General features: G+C 41.1%; 2 protein-coding genes across 2 annotated transcripts; both read left to right on the forward strand.

Annotated features, from left to right (window-relative positions):
• The first annotated feature begins 1,559 nt into the window (after nucleotides 1-1,559).
• LOC144523997 (sodium/hydrogen exchanger 2-like) lies at nucleotides 1,560-12,213 on the forward strand. Its single transcript, XM_078259948.1, has 12 exons — nucleotides 1,560-1,802; nucleotides 3,751-4,001; nucleotides 4,861-5,078; nucleotides 7,115-7,311; nucleotides 7,418-7,507; nucleotides 8,552-8,622; nucleotides 8,863-8,997; nucleotides 10,186-10,282; nucleotides 10,359-10,472; nucleotides 11,111-11,171; nucleotides 11,869-11,886; nucleotides 12,020-12,213. Exons 1-12 carry the CDS (start codon nucleotides 1,734-1,736, stop codon nucleotides 12,211-12,213), a joined length of 1,515 nt encoding a protein of 504 aa, XP_078116074.1. The 5' UTR covers nucleotides 1,560-1,733.
• Nucleotides 12,214-12,908: 695 nt separating this feature from the next.
• LOC144523998 (transmembrane protein 182-like) lies at nucleotides 12,909-19,227 on the forward strand. Its single transcript, XM_078259949.1, has 5 exons — nucleotides 12,909-13,076; nucleotides 15,917-16,040; nucleotides 16,546-16,644; nucleotides 18,227-18,364; nucleotides 19,007-19,227. The coding sequence occupies exons 1-5, from the start codon at nucleotides 12,909-12,911 to the stop codon at nucleotides 19,225-19,227; spliced, it is 750 nt and encodes a 249-aa protein (XP_078116075.1).
• Nucleotides 19,228-21,667: the final 2,440 nt, after the last annotated feature.

Here is a 21,667-nt window from a genome sequence, read left to right on the forward strand (position 1 = left end):
ATCTGCCCATGGCTCTGAGCGTTTTCAGCGTGGACTATCACCATGTGCAGGCTCCCTTTGAGATCGTGCTGTGGATCATGCTGGCCTCACTGGCCAAGCTGGGTAAGCTTCAGTTGGTCTTCTGCTCATACATGAAAAAGCCAACGTTAGATAACATCCTAGTGGAAGTGGTTAGATGTTGTTAGAGGGTTCAAATCTGAAGTTAACTGAAATTGCTTCAGGGTTTCTTATGTTATGGTATTTATTATTATTTTTTTTATATTACTTTATCAACTACTGTATGAGTAACATTACCCAAGTGGTTCATCTAAATCATCTATAAATGTATTATAATAATTCTTACAATATAAAGAAGGTGCACAAGAAATATAACTTCTCTAATCTGCTGTTGGCATATAGCTCCACTTTTGTGCTTTCAGTCAGAGAGACAGGAATTCAGCTCAAGAAGTCACAACATGGTGGAATTATTAGCATTAGCATGAAGCCCTTGTATCTTCTCTGTCTTTATCGTCCAGGTTTCCACTGGTCAGGTCGAGTCCCAGCAGTGGTCCCAGAGAGCTGTCTCCTCATCATGGTGGGCCTCCTGGTTGGAGGGGTGATCTATGGCGTTCGCCACTCTGCTCCCCCGACTCTCAGCGCGGATGCTTTCTTCCTCTTCCTGCTCCCGCCCATCGTGTTGGACGCAGGATACTTCCTGCCAGGGAAGCTGTTCTTTGAAAACCTCGGGACCATCCTCTGGTTGGTACAGTGTTTTCATTTTGATCTGTGTGTGGGTCTGTGTGAAAAAGCTGTTGAATACACGTTTTCTTATATCTTCACATTATTAGAGTTTCTTTTTTTTAAATATGCCATTACAGGGAAATAACATTTCTGTAAAATGCACTCACATTTTCCAACCAATGTATATAGCGTCAATGAAACAAGCAGATAAAATATGATTTATCTGTTTAAAGCTGCTAACAATGCTATCAATATTTCTTTTAGCCATGCTAGCAGCTTGGCTCAAGGGATGGCACTGTTGGTCAGACTTAGATTTCTCAAAAATGGATGGATTGCCATGACATTTTGTGCAGACATACAAATATCCCAGAGGAAAATGCGTAAATACTTGATCTATACTCTGTCTATCTCGTGCCACCGCACACGATAGACAGATCTTTCAAAGATCTTTGTGACCAGATCTTTGAAAAACTAGTGGCCTTCCCATCAGCTTCAACTGTATTTTTTGACTAAGAACATGGCTAACGTTATGCTTGCTAAACATCAGCATGTTAACGTTGTCATTGTGAATGTGTTAGCATTCTAATTTAACATGTTTTAAAGAGGTGGCTCATAGAGAACACCCTACAGAGAATGATCACCATACTCAGCTGTTCCTCTCAGCTCTGGAGCATTTTTGCATCTTTCATATCATTGCTTTAGTTTTTATTGGCCAGAACTTTACTGTTTTGGTTCAGTCTTACCGCTCTCATCAGTGTTGTTTCTTTGATGTTATCTTGAACAAACTTGACAAGCAGTTTTATTCCTGTTTCCTGTAAAACTGCTGATTGTGTATATGCAGGTATGCGGTGCTGGGAACCCTCTGGAACGTGTTGGGCATCGGCCTGTCTCTGTACGGTGTGTGTCTGCTGGCCCCGAGCTCTCTGGGAGACATCTCTCTGCTCCACTGCCTGCTGTTTGGCTCTCTGATCGCTGCTGTCGACCCCGTGGCTGTGCTCTCCGTCTTCCAGGAAATGCATGTCAACGACCAGCTTCACATCTTGGTGTTTGGAGAGTCGCTGCTCAATGACGCCGTGACCGTGGTGAGGGCGAGAGGTGGTGAAAATAACACTAAGGGACCATTCAGTATTTTTTTCTTTGTTGAGGGGAGGGTCACCCAAATTTGTTTTAGTCTGGGGGGGGATCACCCAACTTTTGTATTCATGGAAACAGCAACATTTCAAAGTGGCTTGTTTGGTGCATATTTTTCCATGTAGCTCTCATTCTCAGCCCTCTTTCGCTACCACATGGGTCTGACCCATGAGTTTGCTTGGGGGGCAGGGGTACTGCCCCCCTGGTGGCTGAAACGGGTAATTGTATTGTTTAAAAAATTAGTGGAATAATTATGTTTGTTTGGCATGACCAGATATTTTATAAATATTTTAAATAACACAAAACAACTAAATGGTGGTAGGTAATACATCAGATTTCATATACTGCTTTAGTAAAAAAAATATTACCTGGCTGACGATAGGAGCAGCAGGACGCAAAAAACGAAAGTTACTGTTGCACTAGTCTGGACATCTTGCCGTGCCAACGTTGCAATAAAGGTTTCCTAAATGCCGTGTATATACATGTGATGTCAGCTTACTAATTGATTGCGGGTTTTGTGTAGATTTGGACTTTTACACGTTTATTCCACTTTGTTTAAACGGCGAAGTGGAGAGGCCTCGTTCACCTGTTTGGAGCTGGCTGGTGAATGTGATGCTCGTATTGGCCTTGCTGGATACACCGTGACTCTGTTTGTGGATCTACTGATCGCTGTGGATTACTTTTTTTCGTGTCATTGGATTACGGAAAAATACAGATTTTTTTTTATGGTGTGACTGCGCTTCGTTTCTGCGTTTGGAGAGGCATCTCAACAGACTGGAGGTCCAACACTGATTGTTCACTGTTACGTTTTAGTTGCATTTAAGTGTCTGTCTATTGCGTTCCAAAACAGCCGTGCCGCGATTGGATTTTATAAGGCTGAATTGTTAAATTGTTACAATGTAATTTAAAATCTGCTTTAAAAATAAACACATGTTTTGGATAATGTTTTGGATAATGTTCAGCTTCGGCAGCTTTACCTATATAGCTAAAATATGCAATGACTGAGGAAGCCTAGTGACGAGTCCATAGCAACCAGTTTGTGTGTTGAATTAATTACCCAGTGTGCTTTGCTGAATGGTCTCAATGTTTTATTGTTTTATTTCTTGTGAATGCTAGTTTACTAGAGGAGTAACTTAGTATTTAAAGTAATGCAGTAATGCAGGAAGTGTACATTTAGTTTCCATGCTTGTTGTGTTTCCACAACAATGTTAGTGAGTAAATCTACTGAATGTCCACCACACCATAACAGAGGAGTGGGATGTATAAGATGAGAATGCAGAGGTTAAATGTTTAGTATGGCTGTAAAAAATAAAGGACATCTGTAAATCTTTGCTAAATGCTAACCAGTACAGAAGGCATCCATAAATTGATGGGGAGGGTCATGCCTCTTTTCACAATCATTTAGGAGGGTCATTGAAAAATGTTCATGGCGAAGGGAGAGTCAAGTGTAATTATACTAAAGATCCCAAAACTCCACTGGTGGCAATTTATATAAATAACGAACAGTCCCAAAGATATCTTCTTCTGTGTTGGGCCACCAGCATCACGGTGCCCATATGGTTAGCACTGTGGCCTCACAGCAAGAAGGTACTGGGTGGAACCCTGGTGGTCCCAGGCCTTTCTGTGTGGAGTTTGAATGTTCTCCCCCATGTCTGAGTGGGTTTTCTCCGGGTGCTCCGGTTTCCCCCACCACTAAAAACATGTTCCCTTCCCTTTCTACCAAGCTGAAGTGTGTTGAGCGTCTGGCGCCGTTAGGCTGCCACGCATCACCCAGGTGGGTGCTACACATTGGTGTGGTAGAGAGTAGTCGTCCCCCCAAAAGCACTTTGAGTGTCTATAATAAAGATCTATATAAATGTAATGAATTATTATTATTGAATACATCTCTCGTCCTCTCAGGTGCTCTACAAGCTGTTTGAGTCCTTCCTCCGTCTGCCGTCAGTGTCGGGGCTGGATGTGTTGCTGGGGGGGTGCAGGGTTTTGGTGGTGGGCCTCGGCGGCCTGTTCGTAGGCCTCTTCTTTGGCCTGGTGGCGGCCCTCACCTCCCGGTTCACCTCCAGAGCCCAGGTCATCGCCCCGCTCTTTGTCTTCCTCTACTCCTACCTGTCCTACCTGACCTCAGAGATGCTTCACCTCTCTGGCATCATGGCGTGAGTGCTGCCGAGCATCAACTCAAACTCAAAGACCTCCTTTTGTATGAATGAATGAATTCATGAATGACTGAATGGTTTATTTTTGTGTCTGGCCGCTTACACGGCCCATCTATCATAGGCTTATTCAGACACATTTTAAGTAGTCTATATCCACGACGTTCCACTTCTGGGATTGCTCTTGTTCTGCCGGAAATTCCGCCGGATTTCACTCTTTTCGGATGTCTTCCTGTGTGGTGATGTCTTTGTGTTCTAATTTTAAACTCCAGTAGATTTCTGAGGACTATGGTTAACTGCTCCTCAGATCTCTGCAGGGTAAATCCAGACAGCTAGCTAGACTATCTGTCCAATCTGAGTTTTCTGTTGCACGTCTAAAACAACTAGAACAAGTTCTACAAGGCTATTTTGCAGAGGCACCGTGGCTCTGCTCGGCGCTTAGCACCGCCCAAGACGATTGTGATTGGTTTAAAGAAATGCCAATAAACCCAAGCACGTTTTACTCCCGTCCCGGAATGCTGTGTGGACTTGCCAGACCCTCCTCCACAGCGCTGTGGAGGAAGGTCTGGCAATGCCAGACTACATTTTAATTAAACACTTTCCTAGTGCTGACACAAAACAAATATGTACATAAAGGGTACAAGTATCAAATTTACAATTCAACAAAAAAACTGATAAATGTAGAGTAAATACAAGGGTACTAACATAAAGTTAACATTTCAACATAAAACCCTTTTCAGATCAGAATAAATTATGTTATGTTTTTTATCATCATCGCAATATCAACTGGCGCAAGAACACTAAAACATATGTAAATGTTTAGCGTGGTAACATCTGATTATATTTCGTCCCCTCTGTGCAGCATAGTGACCTGCGCCGTGACCATGAAGCAGTATGTGGAGGCTAATGTGTCAGAGCGCAGCAAGACCAGCATCCAGTACTTCCTGAAGATGTGGAGCAGCGTGAGTGAAACCCTCATCTTCATCTTCCTGGGTGTGTCCACAATACAGGATGTCCATATGTGGAGCTGGTCCTTTGTCTGCTCCACACTGCTGCTCTGCCTCATCTGGAGGGCCACAGGTAGCTTTGGAAATCTTTCCTGCACTTTCACTTTTTACATCACTTCAATTCAATTTTAGTTATAGTGTCAAATCATAACAAAAGTTATGTCAGGACACTTTACAGATAGAGTAGGTCTAGACCACACTCCATAATTTACAGAGACCCAACAATTTCCCCCCTAGAGCAATCATTTAGTGCAACAGTGGCGAGGAAAAAACTTCCTTTGACCAGGCAGAAACCTTGGACAGAACCAGGCTCTTGGTAGGCAGCCATCTGCTGCTGCCGGTTGGGAAACAGAGACACAGATACAGAATAGGATTTCATAATAATTATAGCAGTTGGCATGATGTGCAGTGGCAATTATAGTAACAATAAAATAGAAATAATAGTAGTAGCAGTATACTACTTTCGAAGCAGCAGTTTATTTTTAAATCCATTTTCTTTCACTATCCTCCTTATTTATAACATTTAATCACATATAGATCAACATATAGTCCGAGACATACTGAGTAACCCTTTTTCTTCATTCCCAGACTCTCCAAATAAATTGGGCGACATGCCTTTAAATTTAAAGCAAATCTGATTGGAACACCTCACTTTGATCTATTACTTCATTTGGTTTCTTTAAAGTGTCATATTATGCTCATTTTCAGGTTCATAATTGTATTTAGAGGTTATATAAGAATGGGTTTACATAATTTAGTTTTCAAAAAACACCATATTTTTACATTTTTACATATTATTACATTGCTGCAGCTCCTCTTTTCACCCTGTGTGTTGAGCTCTCTGTTTTAGCTACAGAGTGAGACATCTCACTTCTGTTCCATCTTTGTTGGGAGTCACACATGCTCAGTAGCTACGTAAGGACTACTAGCCAGTCAGGAGCAGAGTATGAGGGCGTGTCCTGACAGTACCTAGGTAAGGACTACTAGCCAGTCAGAAGCAGAGTATGAGGGCGTGCCCTGACAGTAGCTAGGTAAGGACTACTAGCCAGTCAGAAGCAGAGTATGAGGGCGTGCCCTGACAGTACCTAGGTAAGGACTACTAGCCAGTCAGAAGCAGAGTATGAGGGCCCTGACAGTACCTAGGTAAGGACTACTAGCCAGTCAGAAGCAGAGTATGAGGGTCCTGACAGTAGCTAGGTAAGGACTACTAGCCAGTCAGAAGCAGAGTATGAGGGCGTGCCCTGACAGTACCTAGGTAAGGACTACTAGCCAGTCAGAAGCAGAGTATGAGGGCGTGCCCTGATGTACCTGGGTAAGGACTAGCTAGGCGAGCATTATAACGTGTGTTCCAAAGTGACCACGTTTGTCTCTGAAGTAAAGGCTGGACTACAATAGAGCTGTTTGGAGCAGTTTGTGAACAGTGTTTTCTGTTGGAGATGGTAAGTCCCTTTGGGGGGGACTTTGGGCTTTTTTCACTTTGTAAACCTATTACGTGCACAAACATATATATATATATATATATATATATATATATATATATATATATATATATATATATATATATATATATATATATATATATATACACAATAAAGGAAAGGGAAAAAGCCAAAAAGCATAATATGAACACTTTAAGGCATCTGTCTTTAAGTCAATCAACCTGCTCCTGCTTCTAATTTGACATGACACATGATTCTTGTTGATTTTCTTGTTTGTTTTTTTTCTTCTTAGTTTCTTACTTTTCTCCTCCTTAATGTGTTGGCACCTTTTTGTGCATATACTGTGCATAGCAGTGCAATTGGGATGTATGCAAATTTATTGTGTAGTATTTCATGAGGGGGAGTCAGTTGGTGTTGGAGTAGTTAGGCTTGGGAGTGCTGTGTTTATGTGTGAATGTATTTTGTGTTTTGTATTTGTCTTAAGAACCCCCTCGAAAATGAGATGTTTAAACTCAAGGCATCTCTCTTTCTATATATATATATATATATATATATATATATATATATATATATATATATATATATATATATGTATAAAAATGGTCTGGCCATGGAGCTTGATAAGCAGTGGTCAGAATAGAGGAATCAACGCATGTGGCTTCCTCTGAAGGTGTTCTCCTGCTGACTGCTGTGGTGAACAAGCTCCGGAGGAACACTGTCACCTTTCGAGATCAGTTCATCATTGCCTACGGAGGCTTGAGAGGGGCCATCTGCTTCTCCCTCGTCTTCCTGATCGATGACTTCCCAAAGAAGAGACTCTTCATCACAACGACCATCGTCGTCATCCTCTTCACTGTCTTTGTACAGGTGGGAGAAGTCACATTTTTTTCAACTTTGCTTCTTCTTTTCTTTTTGGCTTCATGGAGTGAACTTGTTTGGATATCTGTTGAGTTTGGTTTTGTCTGGTTCTCAGGGGATGACTATTAAGCCTCTAGTAGAGCTGCTGGATGTGAAGAGGAAGAAGAGAGCTCTGCCTTCGGTCAGCGAGGAGATCCACAGCAGGGTGAGAAGCGGGGGGGGCCGGGGGGCAAAATGGTCTGTAAGGAAGACAGTGTATACTGTATATGCATTATTAAAAGGGTGTATTCCAAGTGTAATTATCACCTTATTCAATCGAGCGAGGAATGTAGACACCACAATAAGTCATGTCTCTTCCATACATCATTCATTTAGCTGTTTTTATAGTAATAATTTCATAATTTTCTCAAAATATTTCATACTGTATATGTATGACATTTTTTCAGTATAACAAGTTAAAATATTTTAACAAACCAACATGAAATTATTGGTTATCATTTTATTTAAAAATGCATATTTCTTAGCTTAAGACCTTTACTGTATTTTAAATGTCCTTGCTTTTGGAATCATGCTGTAGCACAATGTATGTATCAAAGCAAATTATCTAAGAAGAAGGACTCATTGAGTGTTAATATATGTGTGATAACTTAACACATTATGTATCTTCAAACACTTTTCTTGCTGTTTTGGATCACCGTACAGTATCTAAGGGGGAAATGATATCCTCCTTGTAAGTAAAGATGCTACAGCGATGAGCTTCAGTTTTCTAGTTGATTCAGTTTTTTATTATAGAAATGCGTCTTTCATGTTGCGGTGGTGTCATGGCCTCTGTGTGTGAACACAGGTCTCTTCTGCTTTCCCCCTTTCATCAGTCAAAGGAAAATAATAGTGATAGTTCAGCATAGAAAGTGTCATCTGTTTTCTGATGCTACCTTTTTATTATTCTTTGGGCTTTTCCACCTTTAATGGACAGGACAGCTAGGTGAGAAAAGGGAGAGAGAGGGGGAAGACATGCAGGAAATCGTCACAGGTCGGAGTCGCACCCTGGACCTCTGCGTCAAGGCATAAACCTCTAAATATATGTGCACCTGCTCTACCCACTGAGCCAACCCGGCCACTTGATGCTACTTTTAATAATAGATATGTAGCATGCAGGGATGGACACCCACTTCAAAATATCCCATGGGAAATGATATGTAGAGGCAAACGAAATCTGTGAATGATATACTCACATCATGTCTCCTCTTAGCTCATTGATCATCTGCTGGCAGGGATAGAGGATGTGGTTGGCTACTGGGGGCAGCACTACTGGAAAGACAAGTTAGTTTCTCTTGTTTTACATTTACTTTGCATTTTCTGATTGTGTTTCCCCTAAATGTTTTTGTATGCCCATAAAAATAGGACCTGAAATGACCAGTAGATGGCAGCAAACACCGCATGCAAAAGGTCCAGATCATTTTCCAGTCAGCTGGTCACTGAAATGTATTTTATGTGTGTGTGTGTGTGTGTGTGTGTGTGTGTGTGTGTGTGTGTGTGTGTGTGTGTGTGTGTGTGTGTGAGGTTTGAGCAGTTTAACAAGAAGTACCTTCGTCGTTTCCTGATCCGTGAGGATCACCAGGCTCCCTCCAGCATCCTCAGAGTTTACCAGGAGCTGGAGAGAAGGGACCAGAGGGGAGACGAGGAGGCGCCACCACTGTGAGAATATATATATAATAAAATATATATATAGATATATTTTTTTTTACTTCATTTCAGCATCTCTCATAGTCCGGCTCAGGGATCTCCAGGACAGTAGCTAGGTAAGGACTACTAGCCAGTCAGAAGCAGAGTATGAGGGTGTGCCCTGACAGTAGCTAGGTAAGGACTACTAGCCAGTCAGAAGCAGAGTATGAGGGCGTGCCCTGACAGTACCTAGGTAAGGACTACTAGCCAGTCAGAAGCAGAGTATGAGGGCGTGCCCTGACAGTAGCTAGGTAAGGACTACTAGCCAGTCAGAAGCAGAGTATGAGGGCGTGCCCTGACAGTACCTAGGTAAGGACTACTAGCCAGTCAGAAGCAGAGTATGAGGGCGTGCCCTGACAGTACCTAGGTAAGGACTACTAGCCAGTCAGAAGCAGAGTATGAGGGTGTGCCCTGACAGTACCTAGGTAAGGACTACTAGCCAGTCAGAAGCAGAGTATGAGGGTGTGCCCTGACAGTAGCTAGGTAAGGACTACTAGCCAGTCAGAAGCAGAGTATGAGGGCGTGCCCTGACAGTAGCTAGGTAAGGACTACTAGCCAGTCAGAAGCAGAGTATGAGGGCGTGCCCTGACAGTACCTAGGTAAGGACTACTAGCCAGTCAGAAGCAGAGTATGAGGGCGTGCCATGCTAGCAGCAGTGTTACAAAAAAAGATATGTAACACAATAAAGGAAAGGGAAAAAGCCAGAAAACATAATATGAGCACTTTAAAACTAGGGAAAGTTTCATGATCACCATGGTTATCTATGTGTAACTGGTGGACTTCTGCGTTGTGATTGTTTTATTCCCCACACCGTGACACCAGGATCTCTTTATGATGTATATTTATTCTCTCTGGTGACAAACATGAATAAACAGACCACGTCATGCATCAGAACGGCCTGCTCCAACTTCTCTCCCAAATGGTATTACAAAAAAAGGGGAGAGGGATTTATAGTAACAGGACCACCGAAGAAGAAATAAAGTAGGGGCTCTGAACTCTAACACATAGCCTGCATACTGACACCAGATACATTTTTTAATAAGGAACCAGAATAAATATTTTGTAATTATAAATTAGATTTTGTAATTATAAATTAGATAAAGGCAAATGCAAATATGACCCTGTTACATGTGCTAATTGAAAACGTTAATGGACCTTTAGAGTGGACCCTCGCTCCCACAGCCGTCCCCTCTTACCCGAGGAGATGGACAGCATCAGGCGTATTCTCTCCAGAAACCTTCAGAACTTCAACAACAAGGTAAATTCACAGCTTGGGTTTGTGTACCTCTGTTGCACTATACAGTAGGTATGTACTGTTTGTGTTGTCACTCCAGCAGACACCAGCCTACAGCAGACACACCCTGCACCAGGACGCCACCATGGACAGAACAAGGAAGCCTCTTCACAGACACCAGAGTCTGGGAGAAAGATACACGTTTAATACACAGGTACCATGTTAACACAAGTCTTGCAGTCTCGTTTCCTCTGATTCGCATTATTATTGAAGCAAGTAAAATGTTAAACAAATTAAGTGAAATAATCCTTCCAAAATGCTACATACTGGTACCGTTTTAAGATTAAAAAGGCTATCTGACTTCATCAGGCAAATGAAAAACATGAAAAATGAAAAATACATGATTTTATCCTCAAAAATGTCTCATAAGCAGGGCCACACAGAATCTACGGACACAGAATTCCGCAGAATTTTCCTCAGACATTAAAAAAATTAAAAAAAATTAAAATAAAACTCAGAATGTTAACACATCTCCACCCCAAGCAGAAAAACAGTCTGCTATATTCTGCAGATTTTCATTCTGGATCACCGCTGAATAAAAAGTAAATGTTTTAAGTTATCTTTGAAAACCAACCAATTACTGTCTGCTCCTACTTTTCATGAACACACTGTCAGGGTGACAATTATTTGTGACAAAAGTGTCACTATTTGGAAATAAGGCGGGATATACATCATGATTCGCGTCAAGAAAATACCACTTTACTTAAAATGATCAATAAGCTTGATTGAGTTATTCATCCCACTGATTTAGTTCAAACCTGTTTGTTTTACTGTCTACTTCCATCGTGACAGGGGGAGGATGAGTTCAGTGGCTCACGCAGAGGGAGAGCGGGACTCAGCAGGTCTCACACAGGTACAGTGAAAGACATATAATACATATAAATATACAAAAGACACATATTGGACAAAATATGCAGTTTTTCCTATAAGTCCCCAAGATATAATGTACTGTATGTATGTCATGTTTCTTTGTGTGTCTGTGTACCAAGACCCTACTGTTGGAAAGGACAATAACTGGTGTATGGATGACAAAAAGTATTATTATATCTACTAGAGATGTTCCCATACTATTTGTTCCCTCCCGATACCGATTCTGATACCTGAACTAGCGTATACTGAGGACAGATCGGGTAGTTTTTTTTAGCACTGAGTAAAAAAAAACATGTATATTATTTTTTAACAGTTGTATGCTACCAACCCTGTATATATGTGATATGATTGCTCTCATTGTATGGCCTGGCTCAGGTTAAACCCTTTGTATAACATGAGCAAATACAACATACAGAGAAGTTACAAAAACACACATAGATAGAATGAATGACGTATACATTTCTTGTATTATCTATTCAGTCATATTGGAATCAGAACATAAATAAACTACTTTAAAGTAGATTGTTTTGGATTGGTGCATAAACCTGCATATTCGCCGATACCAATACCAGCATTTTAGGCAGTATCGTCGGTATTTCTGAAACTGGTATCGGTATGGGAACAACTTTTATATCTACACTTGTCTTTCCACTCCTCTGCTTCTCTCGAGCACTCAGTAGTCACTAAAAAAACACAGGGTAAGTATATAGACACGTCATGAGATTGTCTCTCGTCTCTCTCCACCTCCTGACCTTTGACCCTGACAACTATAGTGTGACTAGTCTGACTTTGCGGGCCTTGAGCTCACAGCAGCCTCTGTTCTCTTGGCAGTATGCTCCATGAGCCCAAGGCCTGTCCTCCAGGACTCATCTGTCCCGGCAGCTACCTCTCAGACCAGAGGGCTAGTGGATCCCAAATCTTCAGCTGCCAGAAAGGAGCAGATCTCTCCACAACATCAAGCGCCTGTTGGAAGAACCCCGAAGAAACAACTCAGCTTTGTTTTGGAGAGCGAGAAGCAGCAATGAAGGCAGACTGTGAGAAAGACAGAGAGCGAGGAGAAGAAATGTAAACCAGTGAATTCAGTCATTTCAAAATGGCTCCATAAAGTGATAAGTACCTCATATTTATTTAGCCATAGAGTTGTGGGTTTCAGGGTTATTGAAAGGTCTTTTGCAATTGTATGGATATCTTCCAATTAAAACTTTTTAAATGGATTAATAACTCACCTCCTGGTCTTATCATTTTGAGTGTTTGCCAGCTACAATAAAGCTTTCCTTAGCTCTGTGTTTCAACTCTTGCTGGAGGTTTGAGGGCCATTTGCATCTCCAGTCTAATTCATTTTCAAAGTGTAACACCTACCTTAGAAATAGCTTGCAGTCATAAACGGTGATACTCGCTGTCCACATTACAAGCACATACTCAAACCAATCCTGCCTCTCCTTGGTTCCTTTACAAATGCACAGCACACCCACCGGTAATTTGACGAGGACAGGCTTACTGCTTCTTAAAATAACTCTTGTACCCCCGCCTGACCTCCTCAGTTACTGGAGCTTCTTTTCACCACAGTTCCCAGCATGCCAGGGAGTGGCTGGGAGAGCCCGTTTTCATTAGGACCAGGGCTTGGCAGAGGGGTTTGCAGAGTGGACACCAGACAGCTGAGGAAGAACTGACCTGAAGCTGAGGAGAAAGAGCACTGTGAAGGAGGTTTTAGGCTGGAGTTATGAGGGTGGGAGCTGCGTCCTTGGCTGGGGGGATATTTGGGGTATTAGGGACTCTGTGTTTCTTCCTTGCCTTCAGTACAGACTACTGGCTGGTGGCCAGTGACAACTGTGGACCGTATACATGGCCGACACAAACAACACTGACTAAAGATGCCAATGGGACTGAGGTAGGACAGATACTATACGTATGTGTTCTAGGGCTGCACGATCTGAGAAAAATATCTAATTGCGATTATTTTAACTGATATTGTGATTGCGATGTGATTAACGATATTGGAGACAATGATCGTTTTTGTATCGTTATTCTCATTTTCATGGAAAAATGTTAAAATTGAACAAATGTAAATGATTATAGTGTGATTTTTTGGCTTGAATCTGTACCAAAGAAAGATGTTTTCTTTAGTCTGTAGGATATGATTTGTATGTCGGGATGTCTCTGCAGCACCACAACACAAATATTGCAATTTGGATATTGTAGTAGTCCATATTGCGATATCAATAAAATTGCGATTCATTGCGCAGCACATATTCACTAGCACAGGTACAATAATAAACTTTACTGCTGGCTGTCAGAATTGGTCAGTGACCTCCAACTAAACTGTACAGTATAAATAATAGTCACAACATCACATCATGTGAGAGGAGAAGCCAATGTGGAATCTGATCAGACACTGTGTAGTGTACTGTGGTGTGCACGCTACGCCACTATAGGATATTTAAAGAGGTACCAAAATAGTTTAGTCTTGCACTTTTGTAAAGTTGGGGGGGATGTAAAAAAGAAACCGATTTAAAAGAGAATGAACCAAATCAATGTACCAGAGTGCAAGACATCCTGAGTTTTTGTTTGACTTGACAAGCTCCAAAAACACTAGATCCTACACTTCCCATAATGCTTCCAATAGCATCTTTTTGTCAGACCCTCCATTGCTGAATTCACGTGCTGCTTGGATAGTTGAGTTGGGAAGTCGTGTATCTGACTTCGGTGTGTTCACAGGCTTGAAAACATTAAGTTGTAAACAACATGGACGCTACAAAGAAGATTTGGTGTATTTTACTGCTCAGAGCGTCAATAGCTTTTCCAGGATTTATTTCCAGTTTGAAGCTTTATATTAGTGATTTTGTCCCAGGCTTGTTGCTGCACCCGTAACGTTCCATTCTCTAAAAGCACTCCATAAATGCTTTACCTGACTTGTTATCAGGGTTCATGATAACCTTTCTAACTAATACAGGTTACTCTACGTGGACAGCAACTAACAATCTAATGCCATATTACAAATTACATCTGAGCAAAAAATGTACCATCATGCAATACCATCAACCCAAAATGTACTCTTGTCTGCCATGCTTCTGCGTATGACATCAACTCTGCAAGTTGTGTCCCAAAAGTTTCTCAGACTTTTTGTTAGTTATTGTTTCAACTTGAAGGGGCGTTCACAAGAATTTTCTCAGTCGGGAACTACTTTTTCCGATTATTCCAACACCGCAATAATGCAGTATATGTCTGGTAAACAGCCATGTCTTTCAAACATCATTTAGTAATGCAGGCTTTTTGTTTACAAGACTAAGAGGCTACAGCCATGCTAATGGCTCTGTTAGGGTTTAAAGGCACAGCGATGCTTTGAGAGGAATGCTAAAATAAGCGTGCTAACAAGCTCACAATGAAAATGCTAACACACTGATGTTTAGTTGATCTTAGTTTAGCATGTTAGAATGGTAGCATTAGCTAATTAGCACTAAACACAGAGTGCAGCTGAGGCTGGTGGGACTGTCATCAGTTTGATGACATCATCTGGGTTATTTTCTCTTGACAAAGCTCCTCCAGAGCCAATTCCTGATATAAACTGGAAAAGAGCTTGGTTGTTACCTAGTAAATACTACATTACAAATAAAGTGAAGGAGGTTCAATTCAGAATTCTTCATAAAATATACCCCGTGAATGTTACTGTAGCCAAATATGACATAAGTAGTGCTTGTTCCTTCTGTGGTGATGTGGATGAAACACTATCACACCTATTTTTTGAATGTGAGAAAACTAAAACATTTCTCAGTGACTTAAATAGTCACCTTTTTGATCCACCTTACTCTCTTAGCGTAAAAGATTTTCTTTTTTATTATGATAATCCTGATAATAACACTTTGGAATATGTAGTGAACTTTTTTGTTTTGCAAAAAGTTTTTTATTCATAAACAGAAATGGCCAAAGGGACAGCCTTCCTTCCAGGTATTTAAGTTAAAAAAGATTTGCTCCTTAAATCACTTCATATCATTAAAAATAACTCAAAAAAATTATGGGTCTGTGTCTCCTCTACACATTTTGGAGATTGTGGACAGTTTTCCTCTTTGTTTTGTTTTATTTTGTATGTGATTTGTTTTTTGTTGTATGTTTGTTAGGTTTGTGTATGAAAAACTGTATGATGATTTGTGTATTTGTGTCTTTAAGCATCAATAAAAAAAATTAAATAAAAAAAAGCTCCTCCAGAGCCATCATACAAGTGTTCTCACAGACAGCGTAGTGCTCCACAAGTCAACTGATCTTTGTGTGTAAACTCAGTGGAGTGCCCCTTTAATTTCCCAGTTTATTCTTCCATGCTACATTTGTAAGAAAGTTCACAAAATGCAAAGTAAGGGATACATTTATGAAAGCTAATCCCTCTGGTGAACTCCTCCCAAAACGCCACATCACAACAAAGTCTTTCATTTTCAATAGAAGAGGATGATTAAAGTTGCATTGTGTTATTCGGCACCATCAATCATGTTTCTGACAAGCAAATGGAGAGTACCAGTCATGCGTGTTTCATAAGTTCCCCTTGAAAACCTCACACGAGCAGGCCATAATCAGAACCACGTTTGATGCCGCGGCACCACTGAAGTACAGAATCACACAGAGCGGCTCACAGAGACGTGTTGACAACACTGACAGACATTACGCTTCATCCATCTCCAGACATTTCAGTGTCCATCTCTCTGTTGGTGTGCTGATGTCAGTGTGTCTCTTTTTATCATTTAGATCCAGTTAGTGGAAGCTGTCACTGCTTCTCCTCCATCTCTCACTTTACACCACGAGGGCTTCTTCTGGCGATGTGTGTTTCAGGTGGAGCCCACAGCACATGCAGTCCTGGCCACTCTCTTCAGTATGTACGCTTGTGGCATTTTTAGGCCTTTATTGACAGGACAGCTGAAGAAATTAAAGGGGAGGGAGAGGGGGGAATGACATGCAGCAAAGGGCCGCAGGTCGGAGTTGAACCAGGGCCTGCTGCGTTGAGGACTAAACCTCTATATATGGGCGCCTGCTCTACCAACTGAGCCATCCGGGCACCCAAAACAAAGTTTTGTTGGGGCTTGTCCAGTGTGGTTGCATGTCTCTTGCTTAGCAGTGTGGTTTGCTTGACATACTAACAAGTGCAAGAAAGAAAAATGTCTATAATTTAGATATTTGACAGAAAATATACAGGAGGAGAGCAAGAAGAATGTGTTGGCATTTGCATTTATTTCAGAGTTGCTGATGTTTTTGGCTTGTGTGTTTTTTTAGAACCACATAATTATATATTATATAGTTTTTAATTTATACTCTGTAGTTTTTTTGATTTTTTTTTTAGCCTTAAAATACTTTCTTTTTACTTTTTTGTTTTCATCTAGCAAATCAGCCAGAATCCAAGGTCTGTATCCATGGTTACCTCTTCCCTCTGCCTGTTGCACTTGGACCGGTGCCACATCCAAGTTATGATGCTACAGCAGGTAACGCACTCACTCACATACTTACAGACAGGTGACTAAAGGGAAGTAAAGGAAAGTGAAGATGCAGATGCTTCTATACAGGACACACGAGGGCTCACTGAAAGGTTTGATGAGTACGAGTGATACTGTGATACTATGGCATCTGACAGTCACCTCATCTCAATCCAATTAAAAACTCTTTTTGGACTAACTTGTTTGACAGCACTCCCTCTACCACAATCATAAAATACCAAATGAGGTCATATCTTTTTCCCTGTAGTAGTTCCACGGCCATGTAAAGATTAAAGCTGTTCTGATCTGTATATACACACACACGCACACACACACACACACACACACACACACACACACACACACACACACACACACACACACACACACACACACACACACACAGGCACACATGCATGTATTATTTTACAATTAGTTCCTCACACAGTGACACATAAACACATTTTCACAATTTACATTTGGACATTTACATTGAGAATATCAGTAAAATAAAAATTCCCAAATCACCAACATTGAGAAGCTGAAGGGTCATGGCTTCAACTGAAGGAGCATCATCATAAATGATTGGAAAACAATACAATAAGTGCAGAGATGGTGTTCATATTTCTTCTTCATTACAAATTGTCACCTTCCTAAAATAATGGCCTAAGTAAGTTTTTGACAAAAATGATTTTTTTGCCTAAATCATCTCCTCATGGTGCTGGCCACCTCTGGTAAAATACATCCTACATCCTTAATTGAACAGGTCATGTGATTCTACACCTTTATTATAACTTCCTATGTCAAGAGTGGGACATAGGTCGTTTTATTTTGCCTAAGTCAAAAGACAGTGTGACTTAGGCAATTTTACAAGCTTTTCAAAATGGCAGCCGCTTCAAGAAGAACAAAAATCTACCACTCTATCACTGAAGTTATTTCCATGATTCAGGGCTCGTCCCCGATTGGTTAGTGATGAGGTAAACACACTGATTGTTGACAGTTGAAGGTTTAAAATTGCCTAAGGCATGTATTCCTCTTATGTTGCATAATTGTTATTAGTATGTCAATAGTCATGTATTGTCGTAACATTTTTGAGTGAAATTATGAATAAATATATATTCAGTATTTGGTTCAGTTTTTTGTGTTTTCTGAAAAACCTGAAAAAATGACGCTTGCCCACACATCCCCAAATGAAAGTCTCCACACTCCAAACTGGTGTAGAAATACTGAACCTTTTTATTTTAATTTATGTATTGGCCTTAAAGTAGTCAAATTATTCTAAAAATACTAAAATCTACCCATAAAACACCCGCTCACAGGGGGGACATTATTGAAAACCACTGCTATAGAGGTAGTAAATCAATCTTCCTATCTAACTCTTCAGCATATTACACAATGTCAAACTATTTCTTCAATTGCAGAAGGTCACTCCCCTCAAGTTGCCAAAATGTGCATAAAATAAATAAATACTGACAACATAACTCAATGTTCTCGATGATAGGTACACCCTGAATGCAAACACTCACTCGCCATGCTATATACAGTACGTGGCTAAGTAGCTGTTCTGATGGCCTGGGTGTATTTCCTGCAGTGTTTCGGGGTTTCTGGACCGTGTTGATAATCCTTGGCCTGGTCGCAGCTCTAACTGGAGGATTCATCCTGGTCTGCGGTGTCCCCTTCATCAGCCACAAACTCTACAAGCTGGGCGGGGCTTTCCTCATCGCTGCTGGTAAAATATAGTCTGTGCACATGTGTGGAGCTCATGTCAGCTGTTCATACCTGTCACATACCCAGCAACACACAGAGCAGCAGATGTCCCTCTGTAGTACTGTCGCTATAACAACAGCAGGTTCAAACACTGCAACCGTGATAACAGTAGAGATGAGATGGAGCTGCATTCCTTTGCACTGACTCACAGCACTGATTGTGGAGGAAGTATTCAGATCCTTTACTTAGAGTAAAAGTACTAATACCACACTGTAAAAATGACTCTTTTGTTATGCTTACTCTGATAAAAGTATGTAAGTATCATCAGGAAAATGTACTTAAAGTATTAAAAGTAAAAGTACAATGCAGAAAAAAATGGAAATGATCTAAACTGTTCTGTGTTTAATGCTTTCAGCTGGACTTGTAGGCCTACATATTGTTGGGCAGTTTAATTTATAATAAAACATTATATTTTATAAGCATGTGTTTTGTGTGCGGAAATCCTAATTTCTCAAGGAGTAACTAAATCTGTCAGAGTAATGCAGTGGAGTAAAAGCAGAAAATACCTCAAATGTATACTTAAGTACAGTACTTAGTTACATTCCACCACAGCTGATAGCCTCTATACCTGTGTCTCCCTCATATTCTTTCTATCTCTCCCCAGCCTGCTTGTTCCTGTTCGTGCTGCTGCTCTATGTACTGTGGATGGAGGTGACGGAGGTGAAGCGCTACGTCCTGCAGGAGAGAGGAGAGGCGTGTCCCCATGCACAGGTTTCTGTGCTCTATGGCCTATCGTTCATGGTGGCGGCTGCTGGCGTGCCTCTGGAGCTGATCTCAGGGATGGTCTTCATGCTGGTGGGCCGTGCGCTGCGGGCCAGCAAGTGAGCTCGCCATCTGGTCTGTAAGGAGAAGAAAGGATGTCCTGCACTGGGAAGCAGCAGCACACTTGTGGGATGTAAATACTGGCTGAAAGACATGATAAATGTTATAGCACCACTCTTTGGATGTCACGATGCGTGCAGTCAGAGACACTGATTTTATAATAACAAATAATAATCTTTATTTATAGATTACTTTTTCTAAATCAGCGTTACAAAGTGCTTTACAAAACAACAAAATAGAACAGACCAGTCATAAAAACATCAGGTTTTTTAAAACACAACAAATTAAAACCATATGGTGTATAAAAACCTGTACAATGTATGTATGTAATGATTTTCAGTTTTCTATGACTTTCTTTGCTCTAACTATAAAAGTCACTAGTTACTATAGATGAATAGTTTCTTCCTCTGAGTTGCATCCTACTGTCATTCTACTGATTGATGTTCTTTTTATTTTATTAATGCTGCAAATGATGAGTCCATAGAGCGGAAGGTGAGAAATTTACGGGTGAAGTAGCTGTGTCCCCTGTCCTGATTTAGGCACACGAGCAAAGTAGGTTAGCTGGAGCGGAGTGATGTGGGAGGGAAGAATGGCTGGATTTGGATAGAGGGTGGGGGTGGAGCAGGAGATGGATGCATATAGGGGTGGGGGGGGGGGGGGAGGTAGAGAGAGAATTGATGCTTGTAGGGGGGCACAAGAGAGCTTTAAGAAATGAACAGCTGTTTGTGGGTTTGGTTGGTGTACAGCAGGCCAGCCACCTGCCTCCTTCACCCCAATCGTATTTCACTCCCTCACTGAAATCCTTATGCTTTCTCTGCTCTGCCTCATACTGTTATGTTTCTCTGTCCTACCCTACATGCAGAAACATTCAATTCAGAAATTCAGAAACCCCCGCCCATCCATTGACACACACCCATCACACATACAGACAAAATGACTCACACCCTTATGGCTATTCCTTATTTTCCTCAGTGTTATCCAAATGGGAAGCACAGACTTGTGATTGTATCATAACTGCTATTAGATCATTCTGTTTTTTCATTGGTCTGAATGGGCAGCTTGTGGAAACGAGCCGGTGGACTCTCAATCACACATACCATCTTTCATCTGCTCTACTGAGGAGCAGGAGTGGCAGAGGGTGGCATGTTTGCTTCAAAGACCTCACTGATCATACACATAAAAACACACGTTCAACCACACACACGCACACACACACACACACACACACACACACGTTCCACTATCTTTGTGGGGACCCGTCATTGACATAATGCATTCCCTAGCCCCTTACCCTAACCTTAACCATCATAACTAAATGCCTAACCTTAACCCTTACCCTCACCCTAACCAGAACCTAATTCTAACCCTAATCTTAAAACCAAGTCTTAACCCTCAAACAGCCCTTTAAACTTGTGGGGTCCAGCATTTTGGCCCCACAAAGCTGTCCGGACCCCACAAGTATACTGTATTCTCGGTTTTTGGACCCCACGGATATAGTTAAACAAGAACACACACACACACACACACACACACACACACACACGCTGTGATCAAACTGTCCAGAACACACTGATATTACTTATTGACTGCACATGCACTGCTGACCTTAGATCTGACTGTGTAAGAGAGTGTACAGTACTTCAAAATGTCATGCCATAATAAAGCACCATAACTGCCAAGCTCGCGATTCTGAGTTAACTATTTTTTAAGTCAAGTTAAGCTGCACTTTTTTGATTCTGAAAAAGTACAAGGTGCTTTATAAATACTGTGAACGTATTAAAACAAGAAATGCAGACAGCCCGTATTCAGAAGCTGTGCCTTTAAACCAACTGTCAGGACTACCGTTCGGTTGTGATGTCATACATATACATTATATATATATATATATATATATATATATATATATATATATATATATATATATATATATATATATATATATAGCTAGCTCCCTTACCCTAACCTTAACCATCACAACTAAATGCCTAACCTTAACCCTTACCCTCACCCTAACCAGAACCTCATTCTAACCCTAATCTTAAAACCAAGTCTTAACCCTCAAACAGCCCTTTAAACTTGTGGGGTCCAGCATTTTGGCCCCACAAAGCTGTCCGGACCCTCACAAGTATACTGTATTCTCGGTTTTTGGACCCCACGGATATAGTTAAACAAGAACACACACACACACACACACACACACACACACACGCTGTGATCAAACTCTCCAGAACACACTGATATTACTTATTGACTGCACATGCACTGCTGACCTTAGATCTGACTGTGTAAGAGAGTGTACAGTACTTCAAAATGTCATGCCATAATAAAGCACCATAACTGCCAAGCTCGCGATTCTGAGTTAACTATTTTTAAGTCAAGTTAAGTAAATGCCTAACCTTAACCCCTTACCCTCACCCTAACCAGAACCTAATTCTAACCCTAA

The sequence above is a fragment of the Sander vitreus genome, chromosome 10 (genome assembly GCF_031162955.1).
Source record: "Sander vitreus isolate 19-12246 chromosome 10, sanVit1, whole genome shotgun sequence".
Lineage (NCBI taxonomy): Eukaryota > Metazoa > Chordata > Actinopteri > Perciformes > Percidae > Sander > Sander vitreus.

Coding starts and splice junctions, on each gene's coding strand:
- LOC144523997 (XM_078259948.1), top strand. CDS start 1,734: ATGCATGTCAACGACCAGCTTCACATCTTGGTGTTTGGAGAGTCGCTG. Junction 8,998..10,185: donor GACGAGGAGGCGCCACCACT/GTGAGAATATAT, acceptor ATGGACCTTTAG/AGTGGACCCTCGCTCCCACA. Junction 10,283..10,358: donor TTCAGAACTTCAACAACAAG/GTAAATTCACAG, acceptor TTGTCACTCCAG/CAGACACCAGCCTACAGCAG.
- LOC144523998 (XM_078259949.1), top strand. CDS start 12,909: ATGAGGGTGGGAGCTGCGTCCTTGGCTGGGGGGATATTTGGGGTATTA. Junction 16,041..16,545: donor AGTCCTGGCCACTCTCTTCA/GTATGTACGCTT, acceptor GTTTTCATCTAG/CAAATCAGCCAGAATCCAAG. Junction 18,365..19,006: donor GGCTTTCCTCATCGCTGCTG/GTAAAATATAGT, acceptor ATCTCTCCCCAG/CCTGCTTGTTCCTGTTCGTG.